Raw genomic sequence first — 18,987 nt, 5'->3', positions numbered from 1 at the left:
AGTGTTAGGATTCAGTGAAGAGCTTTGGCACTGCCCTCGGAGCTTTGAGCCGTCACACCCAAACCTATTATGTGTTTGTGCTGATAACCTCTTCCCCAGGCATTCCAAGTAAATCAGCACTCCTACTGCAAACTATCATAGACACATAAAAAATTAAAATTCCAACTCTGATTTTGTGTTCTGAGTGAAAACAATTTTTCAAATATATGAATAATAAAGTTAGAAGCAAAAAGAACCAAGTCCACACCTTTCAGTCACAAAACTGACACTCTGCCTATTTAGCAAATCCTTAAAGTTTCCTATTTTTAAGGTAAAGGAAGGGTTTTGTCCTAAATCTAGCCCATGGTTCACTATCAGGAATGTTTTCCAGTTATGCTAAAGCTCCATTCAGTGACAAAGTTAAACAGAGATATGAGGATGAGATGAAAGGGTGCAGGAAGCAAAGATGCCAAAAGAGAGAGATTTTGTTCCCTAACAGTGTTAAATGGAGCTATCACGTGGTATTTATATGTAATAAATGATAAAAGGTTCCAGGTATGATATGTGGGTCTGGAGCCAGCCATCTTCAAAGTGCATTTGAGGGACAGAAACATCCTCCATGATGGTCCGATAGGTGAAAGGAAATGAAGAGAAATAAGTAATCATAATGAAGAGCAGACTGTTTTTTGCAGAACAAGATTTTTATCAAATATTTTTCTCCATTGGAAACATCTAAATTAAGACAGGGATGTTCAGAATAGCTGCAGAAAGAAAAACAGGATAAAAGTGTTTGCATTGCTGTTGCAGGGCTTCTTTTGTTGGAAAGGAATCAAAATCAATTTCAGCAAATGGATTAAAGAAACACATGCACACCATCCTGCCATAGAAAATAAATCAGTTCGTGTTTTTCTGTTATGTTTAAACTGATTTAATTCCTCATAATACCAAATGTGGATCCCATTGGCTCATGTGCACCACTAATATAACTCATGTGTATTTCTCTTATCACGTACTTGCTTCAACAAACACAGATGTTGCAGCACCGTTTGCCTTCCCAGTGGACCTGCAGGCGTACCCCACGTACTGCACAGTAGTGGCCTACGTCACTGACCTCAGCACTATACGCCAAAGGCTGGTGAACCGCTTCTACAGGTGCGTCCTCTCGGGTTATCACATACAGAGCGCGTGTGAAAGAGACCGACCGTAACAGCTGCGTTTTCCTTTCAGGCGGCTCTCCTCTCTGATGTGGGAGGTTCGCTACATAGAACACAACGCCCAGACGTTCAACGAGCCGGGGTCATTCATCGTCACCACCGCCAAGTTTGTCTCTGACCTCATGCTGCAGTTCATTAAGTGAGCACATTTAATGTCGAGCGTTACTAAATCACAGTTACGTGATGTGAAAATAATCATCTGAAATGTCCTCCTTACTCATCAATGAATGTTTCATTCCCCACATGTAGCTTTCCCAACAGCTGCAACAGTCGACTTTTGGGTTTAATAATTTGACATGAATAATTTTTAGATCATTGACCCTGTCCTATCACAGAGGAATAACTCCTGATTCCTCCTCATTTCTTCCACAGGGACCAAAGTCTGACAGACATCATGCCCCTCTATAAAACTATGAAGAAGGCGACCTTCTCTGACTCTGAAGACGAGGTGTGTGTGACTGTCCGTATGCATGCTTACACTGCATTCATTCACACGATGATCCGGGCACGTTAAGCGTAAAGCTTTGAAAATAGACACTAATCTCGCTTTTTTCCCTTCTTTTTTGAATTATTGAGCTAAAAAATATAATTAATTAAGCTGACAGAGAAACATGTTAGATTATTTTTCTTTTATCCTATTTAGGATGACGAGGAAGAGGACGAAGATACTAATACTCCTGGAACATCCACACGGAACCACAAGGTAACATATGTAACAGATTCACACGAGCGGATACAGTGTCAGTGTCGATGCAGGTTCGGTATCAGAAATGGCCGTTTACTGTTTTTTTACTAATTCCCACAGGCCCGTCGACCCATGCAGCGCCAGCTGCGAGCTCGACCTCATTCGTACGACCCTCACGCGTGGAAGGGACGCTGCAAAGAGCTGCTGGATCTCATCTTTCAATGTGAAGACTCTGAGCCCTTCAGAGAACCCGTAGACCTACAAGAGTACCCGGTAACTATGCAACAAACCTCTCGCTTTTTGTGTTATGTGCGGTGCATACCTGTGAGCTCAGAATCAAACTCAACTCTCTGGAGCTGATCTGAATTTTTAGCTCCTTGTAAATTTCCATCACAATCACATTGATTTGTGTTTTCAGGGGGCACAAGTGGCTCCAGTTCAATTATGATGAGTGCTGTTTGAGGCAAAGGCCTCTTCATTCATGATGTGAACAGACTCACAGCTTCAGTGGCCTTGAGTTCTCTTCAAAAGAAGAAGGGTGCAGTTCTTTCACTTCTGGTTTTTTTTCCTTTTCAGCTCATTGACAGTAAAAACTTCAAACCTCTCTATTCTCTCACTTCTTTCCCATTTCTCTCTCTCTCTCCTTTCTGTCATCTTTTGAAAACAATTCAATGAAAGATGAAAAATCCCAACTGTCCCTCTGCTTCTTCAAGGACTACCTGCAAATAGTCGAATCACCGATGGACTTTGGCACTGTTCTCAACACGCTGACGGAAGGAAAGTACCAGTCTCCCATCGAGCTCTGCAAGGATGTCAGGCTCATTTTTAGTAATTCCAAAGCTTACACGCCCAGTAAGAAGTCTCGGGTGAGGGTCACAAACACACACATTTACAGCTCATTATGCCTATAATATAGATTTTATGGGTCCATAAAATTAAATCCTCAAATTATTATTTTTTTTAACTTCTTCAGATTTATAGTATGAGCCTAAGGCTTTCTGCCCTGTTTGAGGAGCATATCAGCCCCATCCTGGCTGACTACAAAGCCATCCACGGCCTGACTGATAAACTGACCAAACAAGGCACCGACAGACAGACACGACACACTACAGACAGACAGACACGGCACGTAATGAAGAGGAGGAGGAGGAGAAGCGAATCTCCTGCAAGCAGCACCGCGTCCAGGTAGATGAAATTTAACTTTCTCTGCAGCTTTAAATATATATATTTTTTAACCTGATGTCACACTCGGTTACTTTTTGATTTCATTTCTAGCCCAGAGAGGAAGAGACGCGTATCGTCCAGAGTGAACGCAAAGAAGGAGCCTTCGCCTGTCCCTTCACGACCCTCCTCTCTGAGGCAGAGCATCCCCGTCAAGCAGCAGCCGCCTCAGATGGTCAACGGCAAAGCAGAAATGCCAGCTCCAGGACGCACGCGTAGCGCTGCGCGCCATACTACACACTCACTACCCTCATCCTCATCACATAACGTCACGAACAGCACGCCGAGCACAACAGGTATCATCACAGACGTGTTCAATAAATACGATAACGCTCCAGGAAGTCACTGCAGCAGGCAAAGGAGTAGTCGGCCACAGCATGTTGCTGTTACATTTTGGTTTTTATACACACACAACACAAGTTTGTGAGTCGCTGACAGTCACCTTTTGTTACCTTTGGACAAAGCTAGGCTAACTATACGCTGCCTGTTTTTCAGCCTTTATGCTAAGCTATGCTAACCAAAGTGATGTTGATTTTCTTATCTGATGCTGGACAAGAAAGCACACTACATCTCCTCGCCTGCTGCCTAGCCTGGCTGTTTATTTCCTTCTTCTATCTCCTTCTCATTAACAGAGTCGACTCGCTCGTTGCGGGCTCATAACTCTGTGCCAGCTTCGTCATCACCAGCTCCTGAGAAGGTGACACCTTCCCAACCCACAGAGAGTAGCAGCGGAAGCACTCGACGGAAACTCAGGACACCTGTTCGACACACACCAGGTAAGAGATCACGTCACAATCATGTGACCGTGTAAAGCAAAGGTTTACGATCAGGACGTAAACATTTACGTTTCTGTTCTTTTCCATCTCAGGCTCTCCTGGCAGCACTTCATCTCATAGCACAGTCCACCTGAATGGCCACGGTAGTCATGTGACCCTAGGTGTGGGAAGAAGGGGGAGGAAGTCGAGAACAGAGCCGCCAGTGAGTCCACCAGAGGTCTCAACCCCGGCCAGCCCTTCAAGACCGCGAGGTCGCCCACCTGGCAAGAAGAGAGGCAGGAAGAGCAAGCAGGAGGCGGAGGACACAAGACAGAGCGGCAGCCGCAGGAGCTTCACCCCTGACGACGAGGTCGACCCGTCTACAGGCGACGAAGGCGGCATGTCTTCTGCACAGGAAGTGTTGTCGGACTCTGGCATGGCGTCGACGCCGAGACGGCGTGGCCGGCCCCGAGTGGTGAGAATCGAGGAACCTGCTCCTCCTCCTGAGTCACCGGAGCCCTCGCCACTGAGGAGGAGCAGCAGAAGGGCCAACGAAGAGGGCACGCCTCCGCTCCAGACCCAACGACCCAGCCGGAAAGAACCTCCTAAGGAGGAGGAGGAGGAGGCAGGCGACGAGGCAGGAGGGTCCATGCGCACACGTAACCAAGGTCGACGGTCAGCCTGGTACATGGAGGAGGACTCCGAGGAGGAGCAAAGGCAGCTGCTGTTTGAGGACTCATCAATAACCTTTGGCACCTCCTCAAAAGGGCGTGTCCGCAAACTGACAGAGAAAGCCAAAGCCAACCTGATTGGCTGGTAACGGAGGAGCCACGCAGGCTGGGACATGTTCGCTCGTGCGTTGGAGGACTGGGAGGGCGGAGTGGAGGAAGTCACGCTTAGCGGTGTATGCATTTGTGTGCGTATGTGTGCGTACATCCATGGAGTCGCTGGTTCAGCTGCTGCTATTTGAAGCTGAGGAGAGCAAAGAGTTACCAGCCCACTCCTTGTCGCTGCCCCTCCCCTTCCACCTTCCTCTCTTGCCCAGTAAGCACATCTGTACGACATCCGATGGCATGTTCGCGTGTTCCAGCTCCTCCTACATTATTGATCCATGTTGGATCCCGCAGGAGCGCGAATCACAGAGCCTCATGTCGACGGTGTTGTGACTCCTCTCTTGTGAACCACTCTGTCTCCTTCTGACCTTGTACACAGTTTGGTGTCAGATTGGGTAAAGTTGTTGGTAGTTGGAGACTTTTAGTACTTGAAAAAAAAAATCACGAGGAGGCCAGATGTATCTTATCTAACTTTTACTATTTTTGAGGACTTTTCAAGCGTCTCCGCCGGACAGATGGAAGATGCCCACGGAGCTGAACGCGGTAATGGACGACGGGACCGCTGGCCTAACAACGTCCTTTTCCCGCTTCCCCCTCTCTCCCTCCCTTCCTCATTGTTCCCAGTCTTTTTTTATACAACCTGCTCTCTGCTTTTTCTAAGATTTGTACGTGATCACTGCTCTCTGTTTTGGAAGTCTTACACGTTGGCTGACCTATCTGTCTGCGCTAAAATACCAAATGGTGTACCTTTTCGGAGGTACTGTAGATCTGTAGGTTTTGTTTACTATTGATGTGTGTGGGTGTTTTTTCTTTTCCTTTCTTTTCTCTTTGCATGTTATTAGAAAGAGGAAGCAACTTTTTTTTCCTTTTCCTGATGCTGTTTTTACTGTGGCGAGGAGGAGAAAAAGGATGCATGGGTGAAAAGGGTCATTTATGTCTCTCTAGTTCATGTTTCAAAGCGTCCTCAACATTAGCAATACCTTGTGCCTTTATGTCTTTTGTATGGGTGCGTGCGTGCATGTAGGTGTATGCGTGCTTGGCTTCTGCCCTGCAAAGTACATGTGCCTGTTTGTGTACGAACTTAGTTGTGACTATGCGGGTAATTGAAGGAATGTGTGTATGTTTTTTCGTTTGTTTGTTTTTTTAATAACACAACTGAGCGTGTCATTTCAGCGTGCAAACAGTGGCATACAGTTTGATCGTTGTGAAAACCTCTCAAAGAAATGTATTTATAGCAGCTGAAAAGAAATTTACTGTTGTTGTAAGCATACCATTACTCATGTCGATATATTATCCTATAACCAACCTATTGTCAGTTTATACCTAAGGTACAGAGGGGTGGAGCTTCGGGTGACTAGCTTTGAGATGCACTTACCAGAGACCGGTTATCAATGCAGTCTTAGGGAGTAACCATGTGTATTTTAAAATCTTTAAACATATAAAGTTTTAAAGTGTCGATATGTTTCCACGGTGACTCCAAACTTGTACGCACACACATAGACACACGCAAATCTGTCTCGCATGTTCTAGCACTTTCTCACGTCTGCTGCAAACAGGAAGGAGACGGATCAAACTGGGATCGGACTGAATTTGAACTGAAAGCAAACCGGAGAAAGAGACAAGTCTTACCTTCATCTTTCTGATTGTGTGCCTTTGCTACTCTGGCATATTGAATCCTTGGTTTCTCCTCTTTGGGGCCTTTATTTTTTTAGTGTTTGTTATCGTTTCGGATCTCCCGGTCCCGCTCGTCACTGGGTTCAGAGAAACTGGACTTCGGGGAGCGGACTAGACCTGACAGGCTCGTGAGGAAAATAATGAAAAGACCGAAACATTAACATTTTGACAGGGGACAAACATATTATGTCACTCTTTGTACACACAGGTGAGAGTTTATAAAGATGGGTTTTGTTTTTTTTGTGGGGTTTTTCTGTTTTGTTTGGGGTTTTTTCCCCACAGCACGGAGTGAGTGAATGCCAGAATCCATGAGTTTCCACTCGTGTTGCAGGACTGACTGGACGGAACTGGATGGTAGCATCAATATACACCTGGTTCTTTTCATAGGTCTCGTCACATATTACTAAACGTATATCTCATCTGTTCATCTTTATTGTCAATGTCTTTTTGTTGTTGTTATGGATTTGTCAATGCCAAATTCTGTCTTTGGGCACTGAAGTTGTAGAACATGGCTTTTGAATGTGTTTTATTTTCTAAAGAGATTTTATTGTCTCCATGGTGAGTGTGTTGAGCTGTTTTACATATGACGCGTTGGCTGTTTTCTGTTTGTGTCCCTGCCATAAAGGACGATATACCAGTGGCCGCATATGTGAAGATGGGTTTTTTATCCTCTGCCACACCTATTTCAGATGTTCTGGTGGTTCATAATTGCTTTGTTTATGCTGTGTTTGTGAAGAGTTTCATTCAAAAATTGCCTAAAAACACTGACACTATCCTCCACAAATGACATGAAAATGAATTTTATTCTTGAGGTTTCAAGGTTATATTTGCCTATGATAATATTTATGTTGTGGAGAAACTTTATTGTAATAATTCATGGCTTTAATTAAAAAAAAAACACTCTAAAAACTCTTCAGAAACACAAAGATTTAAAGATTTTTTTATCATGTGATGAAAGCAGAGATGGGCTTGCTTTGACCCAGGATTTTCAAATTTGAGGTATGACTTTATTTTTAAAGGGGACCTTTTACTCCGACGTCCATGTCCATGTATTCTGTTGTAATGGACTCCATTACAATAGTTCTGCCTAATTCACAGTTCAGAATTATCCTTTTTACCCTCTACTGGACCTTGGTGTAGTTCTAGTTGATCCAGTGTCTTAAACAAGCTCTCCCTCTGCTGTTATGCCAGCTTTCCTTTTATTGTGTGGCTCCCGCAAACAAACAATCTGTGGGCGGAGCTTCTGTGCTCAAATGACCGTATAAGGAGGTGTCGGCTTTCGCTGACATCATACAGAGCCAAGAAATGAAAAAAACGTTTGGAAACAAAGTGTTTAGACGAACCCTGAGCTTCTGGCTCAGATGGGCCACCATAACATATCCTGATGTCATTAATTGAATCGGCACCATTATAACAATATATAAATATATCAGAAAATAAGAAGTTTAATAGATCCCCTTTAATGTGTTTACATGAGCCAGCTGAAAAATAAACAGTCCTCCAGAACTACATGGGACTGTGAGATATCGGTTACACGGCCATATTAAATTAGGAACTACTGGTGTGCTACATAGCCATTTAATCCCCATGCAATAAGGTGATGGGTAAGGATACTGTATATTTTTTCCATCTATTTTTTTTTCTTCACTGAAATACAGTCAAAGTGGGAATGCAGTGGGTATCAGATGTGGTTATTTCTGCTGTGACACCCTATTCATCAGATCATCACACTACCTGTACTCATCACGGGTCAAAGTAGATGCGCTGATATAGCGTAGCTGGTCATATTACCTTAACCGTGGCAGATCAATGTGTGCAACCTAATCATTTTAAAGGGGCCTTAAAAAGAACTCACTGGTGTATAAGCAAGACTTTGGGTGTTAAGCCATTCAAACAGACATCACACACATCTGTATCCAGCTCTTTATACGGTGGAGGTATATATGCCGTTAGGTTTTCAGATTCTAATGTAAGGTGGTGGTGTTACTGGTTCAGAGCAGCACCTCTGCCTTGACGCTACATTTCAGAGCTCATGTAAACATTCACACTGGCCTGTGTTAATGTGTGGCAGAGCTGTGCTGTTTTGGCATCACAGTCTTTGGTTAATGGTCACTGTGTGTGTGTGTGTGTGTGTGTGTGTGTGAGAGAGAGAGAAGGGACTTCATGTTAGCCACCAGGAAGAATTTTGGGTATGTTTTCAGAAGAGGAGGAGAAGGGGTATTTTTCATGTGAATTGATGAGGTCGTCTTTGTTAGTTTGGATACTTTTTTTTTTTTAAATATAAATATATATATAAAGGAATTAATGCAAAAAAAATAAGCATAAGGCTAGAATGTATGTGTAGGGGAGTACTGCTGTCCTGTTAGTTCATACCAATATTTTAAGTGAATAAAAAGTTGTGTTTCCATATTCACTTTTAATGCTTGTTGCTTCTTTGTTGTATAAAGATAAAATAATAATAATGATAATGAAAAAACACTGACGCTCGAGCTGCAGGTGGGAAATGAGGTGCAGAAGAATGAACAACACTCCCACCTAGCGTTGGAAACGGTAAGTGCACAAAAATCACTTCCCACACCTCCGGCTCTTCCTGACGTGGCGAGCCGCTAAAGGTCCTTGGGTACTCCGTGGGCTGCGGCTATTGGTTAGAATACCTGTTTGGCAATTTTTCCAAAAATGTAAATACACAGGTGGCTGGAGGCGACATGGGCCGGAGTGTGGTTTATGTAAATAAAACAGAAGTGAAACCGCGCCGCTGTGTTCTGGTTTCCACGCGCAGCAGACTCACTCAAACGCAATGTTCGACACGCAATCAGAGGGAAGACTTTAGAGCTTAACAAGAGGTAAGTGTCACAATTAGAATTAGTAAAGAGCTTTCGCGGTTACCTGGTTTGAGCTACCTGCGGGGTCACGTGTCCTTTAAAGTTTTACCTGCCACAACTTTATATAAATCTAACAGCCGCCATAAACATATGTTTGAGCTGATAGTTGCCTACGCTCAACAAACTTAAACCTCATATATATATGTTAACTAAAATAAATATAGAACTATCGCCTAGGTTAATTTTGGCGCTCACTTTCGTGCATGTACTTTTGGTTTCCGGGCAGGTGCCAGCTGTGCGGTCATGCCTGTGCTCAGGGCCTCTGCGGTGCTGCAGATCGCGCTGCTGCTCTCCGCCGTGCCCGCGCAGTACTTCATCTCCAGGTGGAGCGGCTCCTCGGCGGCGCAGCGCTACCATGCGACCACGCGGTGAGATCAGTGCGCCAAAAACCAGCTTTTATTTACCGCATCGAAGTTTGCAAAAAGGGGAAAAACGCCTTAAGTTGGCTGGATGTGAATGACCCAGGATAACCTTTTATGTGAACTATTAGATAAAGTGGGCCTTACCAGACTAAGGACTGTTGTGGCCGTTTTCTTTCTGTTTTACTAATAAAAAGAACATTTTTGGTTTCAGATTGCTTCGAATATGGAGAGAATGGAGAAAATCATACATGAATGTCACTGCATGGTCAGACTGGACAAGCCAGCAGATGTCCAAAGCCATGTGAGTGTTTGAGATGAATGGCATTCAAATGAGGACTGAATTTAACTTGAATCATCGCTCGCTCACTCGGGATCTGAGGCTACAGTTATTTGCATAATCTTGTTTCATATTCAAATCCCACACACCTCAAAAGTGATTTCTGGTGTTTTTATGGAAACACATGAGTTGTATTTAGAGACTGGTGATGTGTTTGTTTCCTGAAGGTCTCTGGTTGGATTGGGACAGGAAGATCAAGTGGGACAAGGGCCACCTCCCGTGGAGACCATGCTTTTTGACAATGACCTGGGATTCTTTGGAGGTTTGTGTCTATAGCTCTGCTATACTGAAGCATTTTTAACCAGCCACATGTGATACAGTCTGTCCATATCCTCATTCTCATAGGTTAATGTGAAATTTCACCTTCCCCATCGAGTGCAATTAATTACCAAAAACTAATGGATGTTTAATTCTAATTTTACATGTCCTCCTGAACTATTGCACTTTGAAAAGCACTACATTTATAGTAATGTGCAAAAGTCTTGAACCATCCCTGATATCTTTATATTTTGCAAGGAAAATAGGAAATAGATGCAGTGAAACACACATGGAAATACAGTATATGAGGACAAGAGTTTGTATGATCCTAAAAAGCTTGAAAATCAATATTTTATTCTTCAACACACAGCCTGAACTCTTTTAGCCAAGCTTTCTTGTTATTTCTTTAAGTAGTCTTCAGGAATAGTTCTCCAGGCTTCTTGAAGGACATTCAAAGCTCTTCTTTGGATGTTGGCTGCCCTTTTGTTCTATTCTCTGTCAAGATGATCCCACAGTAATGTTGAGGTTCAGGCTCTGGGGAGGCCGATCCATGACTGATGGTGTTCCACGGTTTTTCTATCCCGGTGTGCTTTTACTGCATTGGCTGTGTGTTTGGGGTCATTCTGATGAATTAAAGCTGTTGCCAGTCACACATTTTCCAGATGCTACTCTATGGTGGATCAAAATATAATGATGATGATGGTACATTGCTCTGTTTGTAAGTCCATTAGTAAGACAAGATCCCCAACATCACTGTATGAAATGCAGCCCCAAACCATGGAATTCGATGGATCAGCTGAAGATGCAGCTCTCAGGCCCAGTGTCAGGTTTTTGCAGCATTTTCCTCCGTTTCTTGACTTTGGATTGCTGTAGGTATTTTTTTAAGGCCTGTCGTTTCTTTTGCCCTAAGAATCACTCCACACCATGTTGGGATATAACAGGTTTTTAGCTAAGCACTTTGGCAATCACCTTATTAGTATTTGTTTTTCTGACAACTTTTACTTCCAAAAATCCGTACTTTTTATTCCTTACATTTGGTTCAACAGTATCGTTTATAGCATTTATGCTCAGGATTTAAAGTCGGAGTGTGCTTGTATCCGTATGTTGTGTTTGCGGTACTTCAGCATCTAGACAGCTCTACAGATGGGAGGAAGCATGAATGGGAGTGATGTTTTTTTTAAGTGGCAGGCAATTTCAAATTCAACGTTTCTATCAGCTCGACAAACATCAGCAAACACACAAACTGTTTGTGTGCAGTTTGTCTCACGATGTGTTGCTATCTATGGGTCCAGCTTCTGTATTTGCAAGGAGAGAAAAAAAGAATGAAGTGTAGCAGAGAATTTGCATTTAAGACTATGATGCTTAGATTCATTCACTGAATTCCAACTTTATACCAACTGTCTAATGCAAAGATACTATAAACAGTGTAGGGAATGTATATCGGCCAGGATAGCTGTGAAACATCTGCTGACATCTTGATGAATTCACTTGTGTAAATCCACAAAGAGCAGCAGTTTAGCTGATCACAGCCTGTGCACTCAGAAAACCTACCGAGGTCATATTAGAAATTATCATGGGATTTTAGTTTTATTGCCTGGCAAGAGCAGAGCTTTCTAGAAAGACACAGAAGGAAATCTGATCGTGGTTTTTCATTAAAAACAGATCTTATTCATGCATGTCATGTCAGTTCTGTAATCTCTTCTGTCTTTGTCACATCAGCATCCAAGACGGCGCGCAGCCCTCGTCCCCCGTATGTGTTTCTGCGGGTCGGAGAGGTGGTGTTGGAGACAAAAGGCCACATGGTTGGAGTAGTGGTGAGCTGGGACCCAGAACTGCGAGCTCCTCCAGAATGGGTTGACAGAATGTACTCCGGCTCTGATGTCAGTAGCCTCCTTCACTTCCTCTGATCATTTATTGGTAATATATCATTTAAGTGTTAGTAACGGAAGCGTGTGTTCATATAGGACACAAGAGCAGAAAAGACACCTCATTACAAGGTGATCTTTGGAGGACCTGGACCCTCCTCTGTCATAGTTGCATACTTGCCCCAGACACAGCTGGAGCGCATCACAGGGATGAGGGTAAGTCCTGAAAATCACAGCGCATACAATCATATATATTAAAATAGGTCTTGGGCTTACTGTTGGATGTTTCCAGCCGGACATTCCCACCCTGGAGAACTACTTCACGCACTTTAATGGGAAACGCTTTGTTATGCAGCCCTGGCTCAGAGAGCTCTTCCCCGAAGACGAGGAGGATGATGAGGGCGAGGACTTTTGACTCTGGAGTATGAAAGCCTTAGCCAACAGACAGTTTCATCCTTTGGCTTCTGTGGTTTTCTTCAGCCTGGTTCTTCTTTTTGTTTGTCTACTGGAGTCCAACGAGTGGACACAAAATGCCGTCTTTAAGAGTCATCGACCCGCTCAAGTAAAAATAGGAGTTAAGAGTGACCATCGAACCCTTTCTTTAACGGAGCTGAAGATAAATGATCAAAGATGAAGAAATGTAATTACGCTTCTGAATTACTACATTTATTTCTCTGAAGTTTACAAATACAAAATAATTTAAAGTGTCTACCAAATATGTAAAAAAACAACGTTGACAGACTGAGATTCTTTAAATTGCTTTTAAAGTCAAAATAAAATTATTTTTTTATTTCAAGAAAGTGTTGGCTGAATTAAAACTACTTTTTTTTTAAGCATTATATCTCTCATCTCATTTTCCTGCTCGTGTCTCTGAGGCTGAAGGAGACGGACACCTGCGAGGAAGCAGTGACTGCAGGTAAGCTGGGAAAGTGAGAAGGGGCTGCAGACCCCTGCCCCCCACCACCGTTGTCCTCGTTGTTCCTCCACTCTTTGGTTTCGTCCTCTCTAACCAGCAAAGGGGGTCCCAGACTTTGTCCCAGGAGCTGACTGACTTTGCTGGCCTTCAGCTGAGCATTCTCGACTGCAGACACACACGCACGCAGCCTGCAGCACACACGGGCTAGTTACGGTCACACCATTTAATGAAAATAATAAAGAGGTACGATTGTGTTGTTTTGTTTTTTTCATACCTCATTTGACTCAGGCATTCAGCACTGTGGTAGAACTCTGGTGTCCCCACAAAAACGCTCTTGTCTAGCTTTTCCAGCAGGATGCTACATATTCGCTCCATCTTCTCAAAGTCTGAGAAAGTCACTATGACCTATAAGATATATTACAGCACGGTCACATGCTGCTCAACACGTCTGTGCTGCACGTTCATCGGTGTTTGTCCAAATACTCGACCTCTGCATCCATCCGATACATGTCTGCATCTCGGTGGAGAAACCTCCTTACTGAAGTGTCTTCTTCTCTGATGTCATGTTGTCTAAGCAGAATGGATTAAAAATAAACACATGGTCACAAAAATTACTGTGTACTTTGAAAAATTAGCTACTGTCCCTTAAAAGAAATATAAACAAAACAAAACTGTATCAACTTAAAACACTGCTTTACTGGACACCAATTGCTTTGGAAGCATATTTAATGTGCCACTTCTGCAAATTTGAAGTAATTGTGCAGTTTACGTTTTTACAAGCACTGAAATCCAAGTTAGTTTGCCAAAATCACGGACTTCAAATATACAAGGATGGAGGGTAGCAGGGGTTTAGTCTGTGATGGCCACCCTCAGGTTCCGCCCCTGCATGCAGCTGTAACAGCAGTAGGACCAATAAATACACAAATAAGTACGGTTATTTCTCATCCTCTTAAGGGGTTATTTTAAAATTCGAAATGAAACTCTTCTAGTTGTATTCTCGTTTTTAAATATACCAGTAATAAACTTTTCATCGCTTCTTCCATTGCTGGTAATCCTAAACGAGTTGGCTGTATCTGCGGACGCACTTCTCTCGCTGCTGCCTCTTTAACCGGTAATAGCATAATGCTAACAGTAGCTAGCTAACTTTACAGTTTGCTCCTGCTTCGCTCCAACTTCTTTTCTCACCTGAGAGCCTGTAAAATGTATCCAAGTCGCCGTGAAACGCTGTGGGTTGCTTCGCTGACGGACTCCTTGCTGTTGCCCACGCTGACCCGCACCGATGCTCGGTCCGCCTGGCAGCGAACCTCCGCTGTCCCTGTCACCTGGACCTCCCGTAGACACTTACCGGGACTCTGCCGACTAACCGCTCTTACTTCCAGCCCCTGCTCTTTTTCGTTACCGGAGAGCTCCCGCCCGGCCGGTACTATCGCCGCGAAGACGCGACTCTGACTTTCCATGATGGAGGGTTAAGCACAAACGACAGCCGTTGTGCTTCCCGCAATAGCCGCAATGGTCTTTGGGATTTGTAGGCTACCTGTTCTAGTGCGGCGAGAGCTTAATCCAGCCCATTTGTACGTGGAGAGAAGGTTGTTGTCAACGGATTAAAAAGAATGTAAGATGATGTCAAATGCACATGTCAGGGAAATAAAAGGCTTCCCTACCAGGGGCAGATGTAGTTATTAAGCCACCTAATTTAGTTATTAGGTGGCTTAAACTACACAGGTTAAAGGTAAGTATAGTTACCTGTATTGCATTCGATCATTTGCACTTTTATAATAATAATAATAATAATAATAATAATAATAATAAATTATTATTATTATTGTTTTTGTTGTTGTTAGCCCTTCAAAGAGCTGTTTGAGGCTGAAGAGTTGGATTTTGTTTTAAACTTAGTATTAGCTTCAGGTGTTTGGCATCTAGGTGGGATTGTTAAACCTATAAATAAAAGGCTTGAGAATGCATTGATGTCGACAATGGATAAAAATCAACAATCAAGCTCCGTATGTATAAGGCAGCAGTAATTTACAGTGGTAACGGAAACTTTTGGCCAAACTCAACACTACAATTACACCTACATTTACACTCCATATGTAGATGGCCAGGCCATGGTAAGAAACACTATCTCCTTTAATAACAATAAAGTGCTAATTTATTTAAACCTGCAATGATATGCTTTCAGTTCTTGTTAACACACTTTTGTTTGTTCTTCTAATTAAGCTAGCGGATAAATCAGGCCTCTTGATATATCTGCAGGAAAAAAAAAACTGCAAACCATAAATAGCTCAATTTTGCTTTGTGGCACAGTCTTATTTTTATTTTTAAATAAAAACATTTGAATTGCACTGCTCTAATATTATTGTGTTTACACCTTGGTTTAGCACTGCTAGCTGATAAGACAAAAAGTTAGCCAATTAGCTTGTTTGAAAAGAGCACTGCTATTAGTGAAACAAATGCTCTCCAATTCTGGATACAACATCTTAAGTAATTTAAGGCTTTTTAAAAAATATTAATTTAATCAATTTCAATGTCTTAATACTTAATTTTTTTTTTTTTACTTTAATTCTAAGCTACTAGCTGCCATTGGTCAAAGCACAAAAAAACTTTACAAAAACTGCAGCGGGTAGGCTGACAGTCATTTTCCTCACAAAATTCATGTTCTTATGTGTGTTTTAGCTATTTGTAACAGTTTTGAAAAGCAAAATTAAATAATTAGTCAATAAAATATTAACCAACTAAGGTAAATGTGCAAATGTTAAATAGATTGGGATAAAATAAAATAGCCTTTTATTGATCTTGTACATATATAACAAAACTGTGCATGCTCCACACCAGATGTGCCAGACAAGAGGAGTATATACAACAAGATGAATTTAAACAAATTAGAGGGCATGCGAAGTTTTCCTTTAGGTGTATCATAGCCTAATAAAGTACAGTTTATTACTTGACAGCCTATTTTACATGATATCTGCTATGCCGCTTCCACATTTTTGTTTTTTTAACTGAGGGTATCAGTAATGGAAATGTTCTGTTCTGTTTGGTCAGCAGGGGCCAGCAGAGTACCGATAATCAGACAGAAAAAAATGCATCAAATGGTCATGCTTTTTTAACGCACTATACACGGTTTTCCGATCTAAAAAAAAAAATAATTTTTGTTTGAACCCTTGTGTGGTGTTCGTATTTTTGTTACTCAGCCAGTGTTCATGGGTCTGGTGGACCCGCTAGAGTTTTGGCTTTCCAAATTAACACTATCAAACAATTTTATGTTAAATTACTCAACAGATGTTTACTTCATCCCAATTACAAGACATATGAACAGCAAACATGGTTAATTTTTTCCCTTTACCTTTGTTAGATCACATTTATGAATTAATGTGCTTCTCGTTTTTCTTTTATATAAAATGTTATAAATAAATCAGTTATAATCAAGTGGAGTGAGTGGAAAGACACAGCACATTTACACGTGAAAAAATAATTAATTGTTTAATTTTTCTTTTGAAAAAAACTGAACACGGGTCTCACAGACCCGAACACCATACAAGGGTTAAAGAAATAGCATCCTAGTTTTTTTTTTTTTTTTTTTTTTGCTGATGTAAAACTATCATTTCAAACTGAATTGCTTCTATTAGATGAATGAAGAGGCCAATAAAAAGAGTAAAAAAAGTATTAATAATTGTTTTCTGGCAGTATTAAATAAGGAACTGGATATGTACAACACTTATTTTTCTCGTATTTATTTATATTTTTTCAAAGGAGTATTTCATGATATGTGAAAGGACTTTTTAATAAACCAAATAAAAGTATAAATATGAAAAGAAAATTAGTCATTAAAAAATTCACTGTTGATCTAGTTTATCTGTAATTAATTATGTGTCTTCGTTTTCCTCAGAATAGCATGCATTAGGTAAATAACAGGAATCACTCCTCTGCTAAAAGAGAACCTGTTGTACGTCAGTGTGTGGTATTTAAATCTGTCACTGAACTTCATAGGCCCGGTGCTAAGTATATATACTGCATGTGCATATCTTTTTGTATGTCCAGGACATTTGGGAGCAGTAGAGATTTGATCCAATACTGGATGCTGGTTTCTTTATACAACCATGTTTGTTTGGCTTCCCCGGAGTATTAAACTGTGAAATGAGCTTTATAATCACAACCTAAAAATACAAGGCCATATTTGTTGATATTGTCTCCAGTTTCACCGGTCCCCCAGTATGCTCTCTGAAACCCTACATCTTTTGCGAAGCTCCAGCCAAGAAAGATGCAACACCATATAATAGCCTATTTTCAGAGAAGAGGGAAAAGGAGAAGATTCTTACTGCTAAATCTCCATGGAAGTCTGGAGCATTTTCTTTCAGTGGCCTGCAGACTATCAGGCTGTTTTCGCCTAGCGCCCAGTTATCTGTTGCTCTAATCGCCTAAAAAATGCACGCTTTCCCGTCTCCCTTTCACCTCTCCGCCTCCCAGATGAGAAAGATGGCTCCCTCAAAGTGAATTTAAATGCTTAGAGCAGCAGAGCTGGGTGCTGTGATGTTGTGGGAAATGAAAATGGTGGTAAATTATTTGTTAAGTTGGCAATCACCATAACAACAGCAGTCCGTTTTACTATTTAAAACATTAATTCTTCTTTCCCCACAATGTTTATACAACTACCATCAGTTTAAGACTTGATGATGCCTGCCATGAAGTTAAGTTGTAAAAGGTTTATGTAAATACAGAGCTGGGTAAACTCAATTGGGAAGGTTTTGTCCTCTACTGTGCCCTTTTTTGCTGGGTGAAAAAGGGGCTGGGGTCCTTGGATGGAGACTGTGGCCACTTTGGGTAAAGGATTTGACTGTAATAGTGTCTGAATCTGTTGATGTGTGCCTCCTTTTCTCTTGCTCTCTCTTAGATGAAGTAATAAAGTTAGCTGTGCTGGAGTCCCTCCATGTCTCTCCATAGACCACAATCAAGGCCCGTGCAGTTTTATTGCAGTTTTATTTTCATATTGTCCAAGAAATCTCCAGACTCCCTTCTGTGCCCGTTGCCATAAATCGTATATTTTGACTGTATTTCTTCCACTCTGCGTTTTTTATTTATGGGTGAAGGCGATAAAACATGCAGCTTGCACTCTGTGTGTCCACAGCTGTCATCTGTCTAGAACTTTATTGTGAAAGTGGGGAGAAAAAAAAAGTAAAGTTTCACTTTTTATTTCCCTGCACAAATCTCTCTCCCTGTTAAAAACAGATGCTGATAGAATGAGAAAACACAATAAATGGAGATTTTTCAATGTTTACGTTTCCAGACTCTTCCGATGAACACTTTTATTGGTTATAAAAGCAGCAGTATTCAGCTCTGTTTAACAATAGGTTCAGGTGGTGATCATTGTTTTGTCAGCAGGAGGTACTCTGTACCCGCAGGCCCAACTGTTAAAATGAGATGGACTTGTTTCAATGTTTCACTGTCATTATAACTGGGATTGAAACATTTCTAAATCATCATCTCTACGTTGTTGTGCGACAGGAAGGGCAGAGAGAAAAACAAGCGGCAAAAAGGATGGTGAAGTCTTAGCTACACGTGCTTGTCCAAGAGTGTGAGTAAGTAAACATTTCCATGTGGAACATTTTCATTCTCAGAAAACAAAGTGGTCTCATGTAATATGATATTTTTAGTACGATGCTATAAGACTTACATACGACCACGAAGATCTAGAAGATGAATTTGTTTCTCTAGTACTCATCTAACAATGTAAAATGCAAACGAGTTGCTTTTATGGAACTATTTAGTACTGACAATATTCTATAAATCCTTCAGTCAAACCTGAAAAGCAGTAGGTGGTTCTTTACCTTTCCAAACATCTGCATAAGGCCTCAGTCACACAGGCCGAGAGATCAAGGAAGAAACTACTGGCAACTGTAGAAGTCAACTAAGAGGTTTTTAGTGCAGCACCGTTCAGCTCTTTGTGACTGGTTTTATGCTACTGACTGCCAGGAATCTCCAGCAGCTGCTCGCCAAGCGGATGTGGAGTAC

The 18,987-nt window shown here is 41.8% G+C and overlaps 3 protein-coding genes across 4 annotated transcripts in view; 2 read left to right on the top strand and 1 right to left on the bottom strand.

The window, feature by feature from the left end:
• phip (PHIP subunit of CUL4-Ring ligase complex) overlaps positions 1-8,003 on the top strand; it is a 42,819-nt gene extending 34,816 nt beyond the window's left edge. Inside the window, 10 exon segments of the mRNA XM_080883840.1 lie at positions 1,011-1,131; positions 1,207-1,332; positions 1,566-1,641; positions 1,837-1,896; positions 1,999-2,151; positions 2,592-2,744; positions 2,852-3,063; positions 3,154-3,395; positions 3,732-3,875; positions 3,968-8,003. Of these exon segments, the coding sequence (XP_080739966.1) occupies positions 1,011-1,131; positions 1,207-1,332; positions 1,566-1,641; positions 1,837-1,896; positions 1,999-2,151; positions 2,592-2,744; positions 2,852-3,063; positions 3,154-3,395; positions 3,732-3,875; positions 3,968-4,674 (1,994 nt within the window). The 3' untranslated portion in view covers positions 4,675-8,003.
• A 969-nt stretch (positions 8,004-8,972) lies between these two features.
• LOC308397220 (uncharacterized protein) lies at positions 8,973-12,496 on the top strand. Of its 2 annotated transcripts, none has more exons than XM_080883022.1 (7): positions 8,973-9,205; positions 9,467-9,611; positions 9,817-9,906; positions 10,110-10,204; positions 11,920-12,080; positions 12,165-12,281; positions 12,358-12,496. In XM_080883022.1, the coding sequence occupies exons 2-7, from the start codon at positions 9,487-9,489 to the stop codon at positions 12,478-12,480; spliced, it is 711 nt and encodes a 236-aa protein (XP_080739148.1). In that variant the 5' UTR covers positions 8,973-9,205; positions 9,467-9,486; the 3' UTR covers positions 12,481-12,496. The 2 variants fall into 2 exon arrangements, with proteins under 2 accessions (XP_080739148.1, XP_080739147.1); XM_080883021.1 differs by having other exon boundaries at positions 8,974-9,204; positions 9,470-9,611.
• A 409-nt stretch (positions 12,497-12,905) lies between these two features.
• On the bottom strand, positions 12,906-14,575 carry irak1bp1 (interleukin-1 receptor-associated kinase 1 binding protein 1). Its single transcript, XM_080883020.1, has 4 exons — positions 14,167-14,575; positions 13,470-13,551; positions 13,256-13,386; positions 12,906-13,169 (listed from the first exon to the last, which is right to left on the bottom strand). The coding sequence occupies exons 1-4, from the start codon at positions 14,436-14,438 to the stop codon at positions 12,911-12,913; spliced, it is 744 nt and encodes a 247-aa protein (XP_080739146.1). The 5' UTR covers positions 14,439-14,575; the 3' UTR covers positions 12,906-12,910.
• Between the last annotated feature and the right edge of the window lie 4,412 nt (positions 14,576-18,987).

Source organism: Rhamphochromis sp. 'chilingali', assembly GCF_963969265.1.
Source record: "Rhamphochromis sp. 'chilingali' genome assembly, chromosome: 5".
NCBI classification, from domain to species: Eukaryota; Metazoa; Chordata; class Actinopteri; order Cichliformes; family Cichlidae; genus Rhamphochromis; species Rhamphochromis sp. 'chilingali'.
Note: the sequence above shows the minus strand (reverse complement) of the source record. Positions and strands in the feature narration are given on the sequence as shown.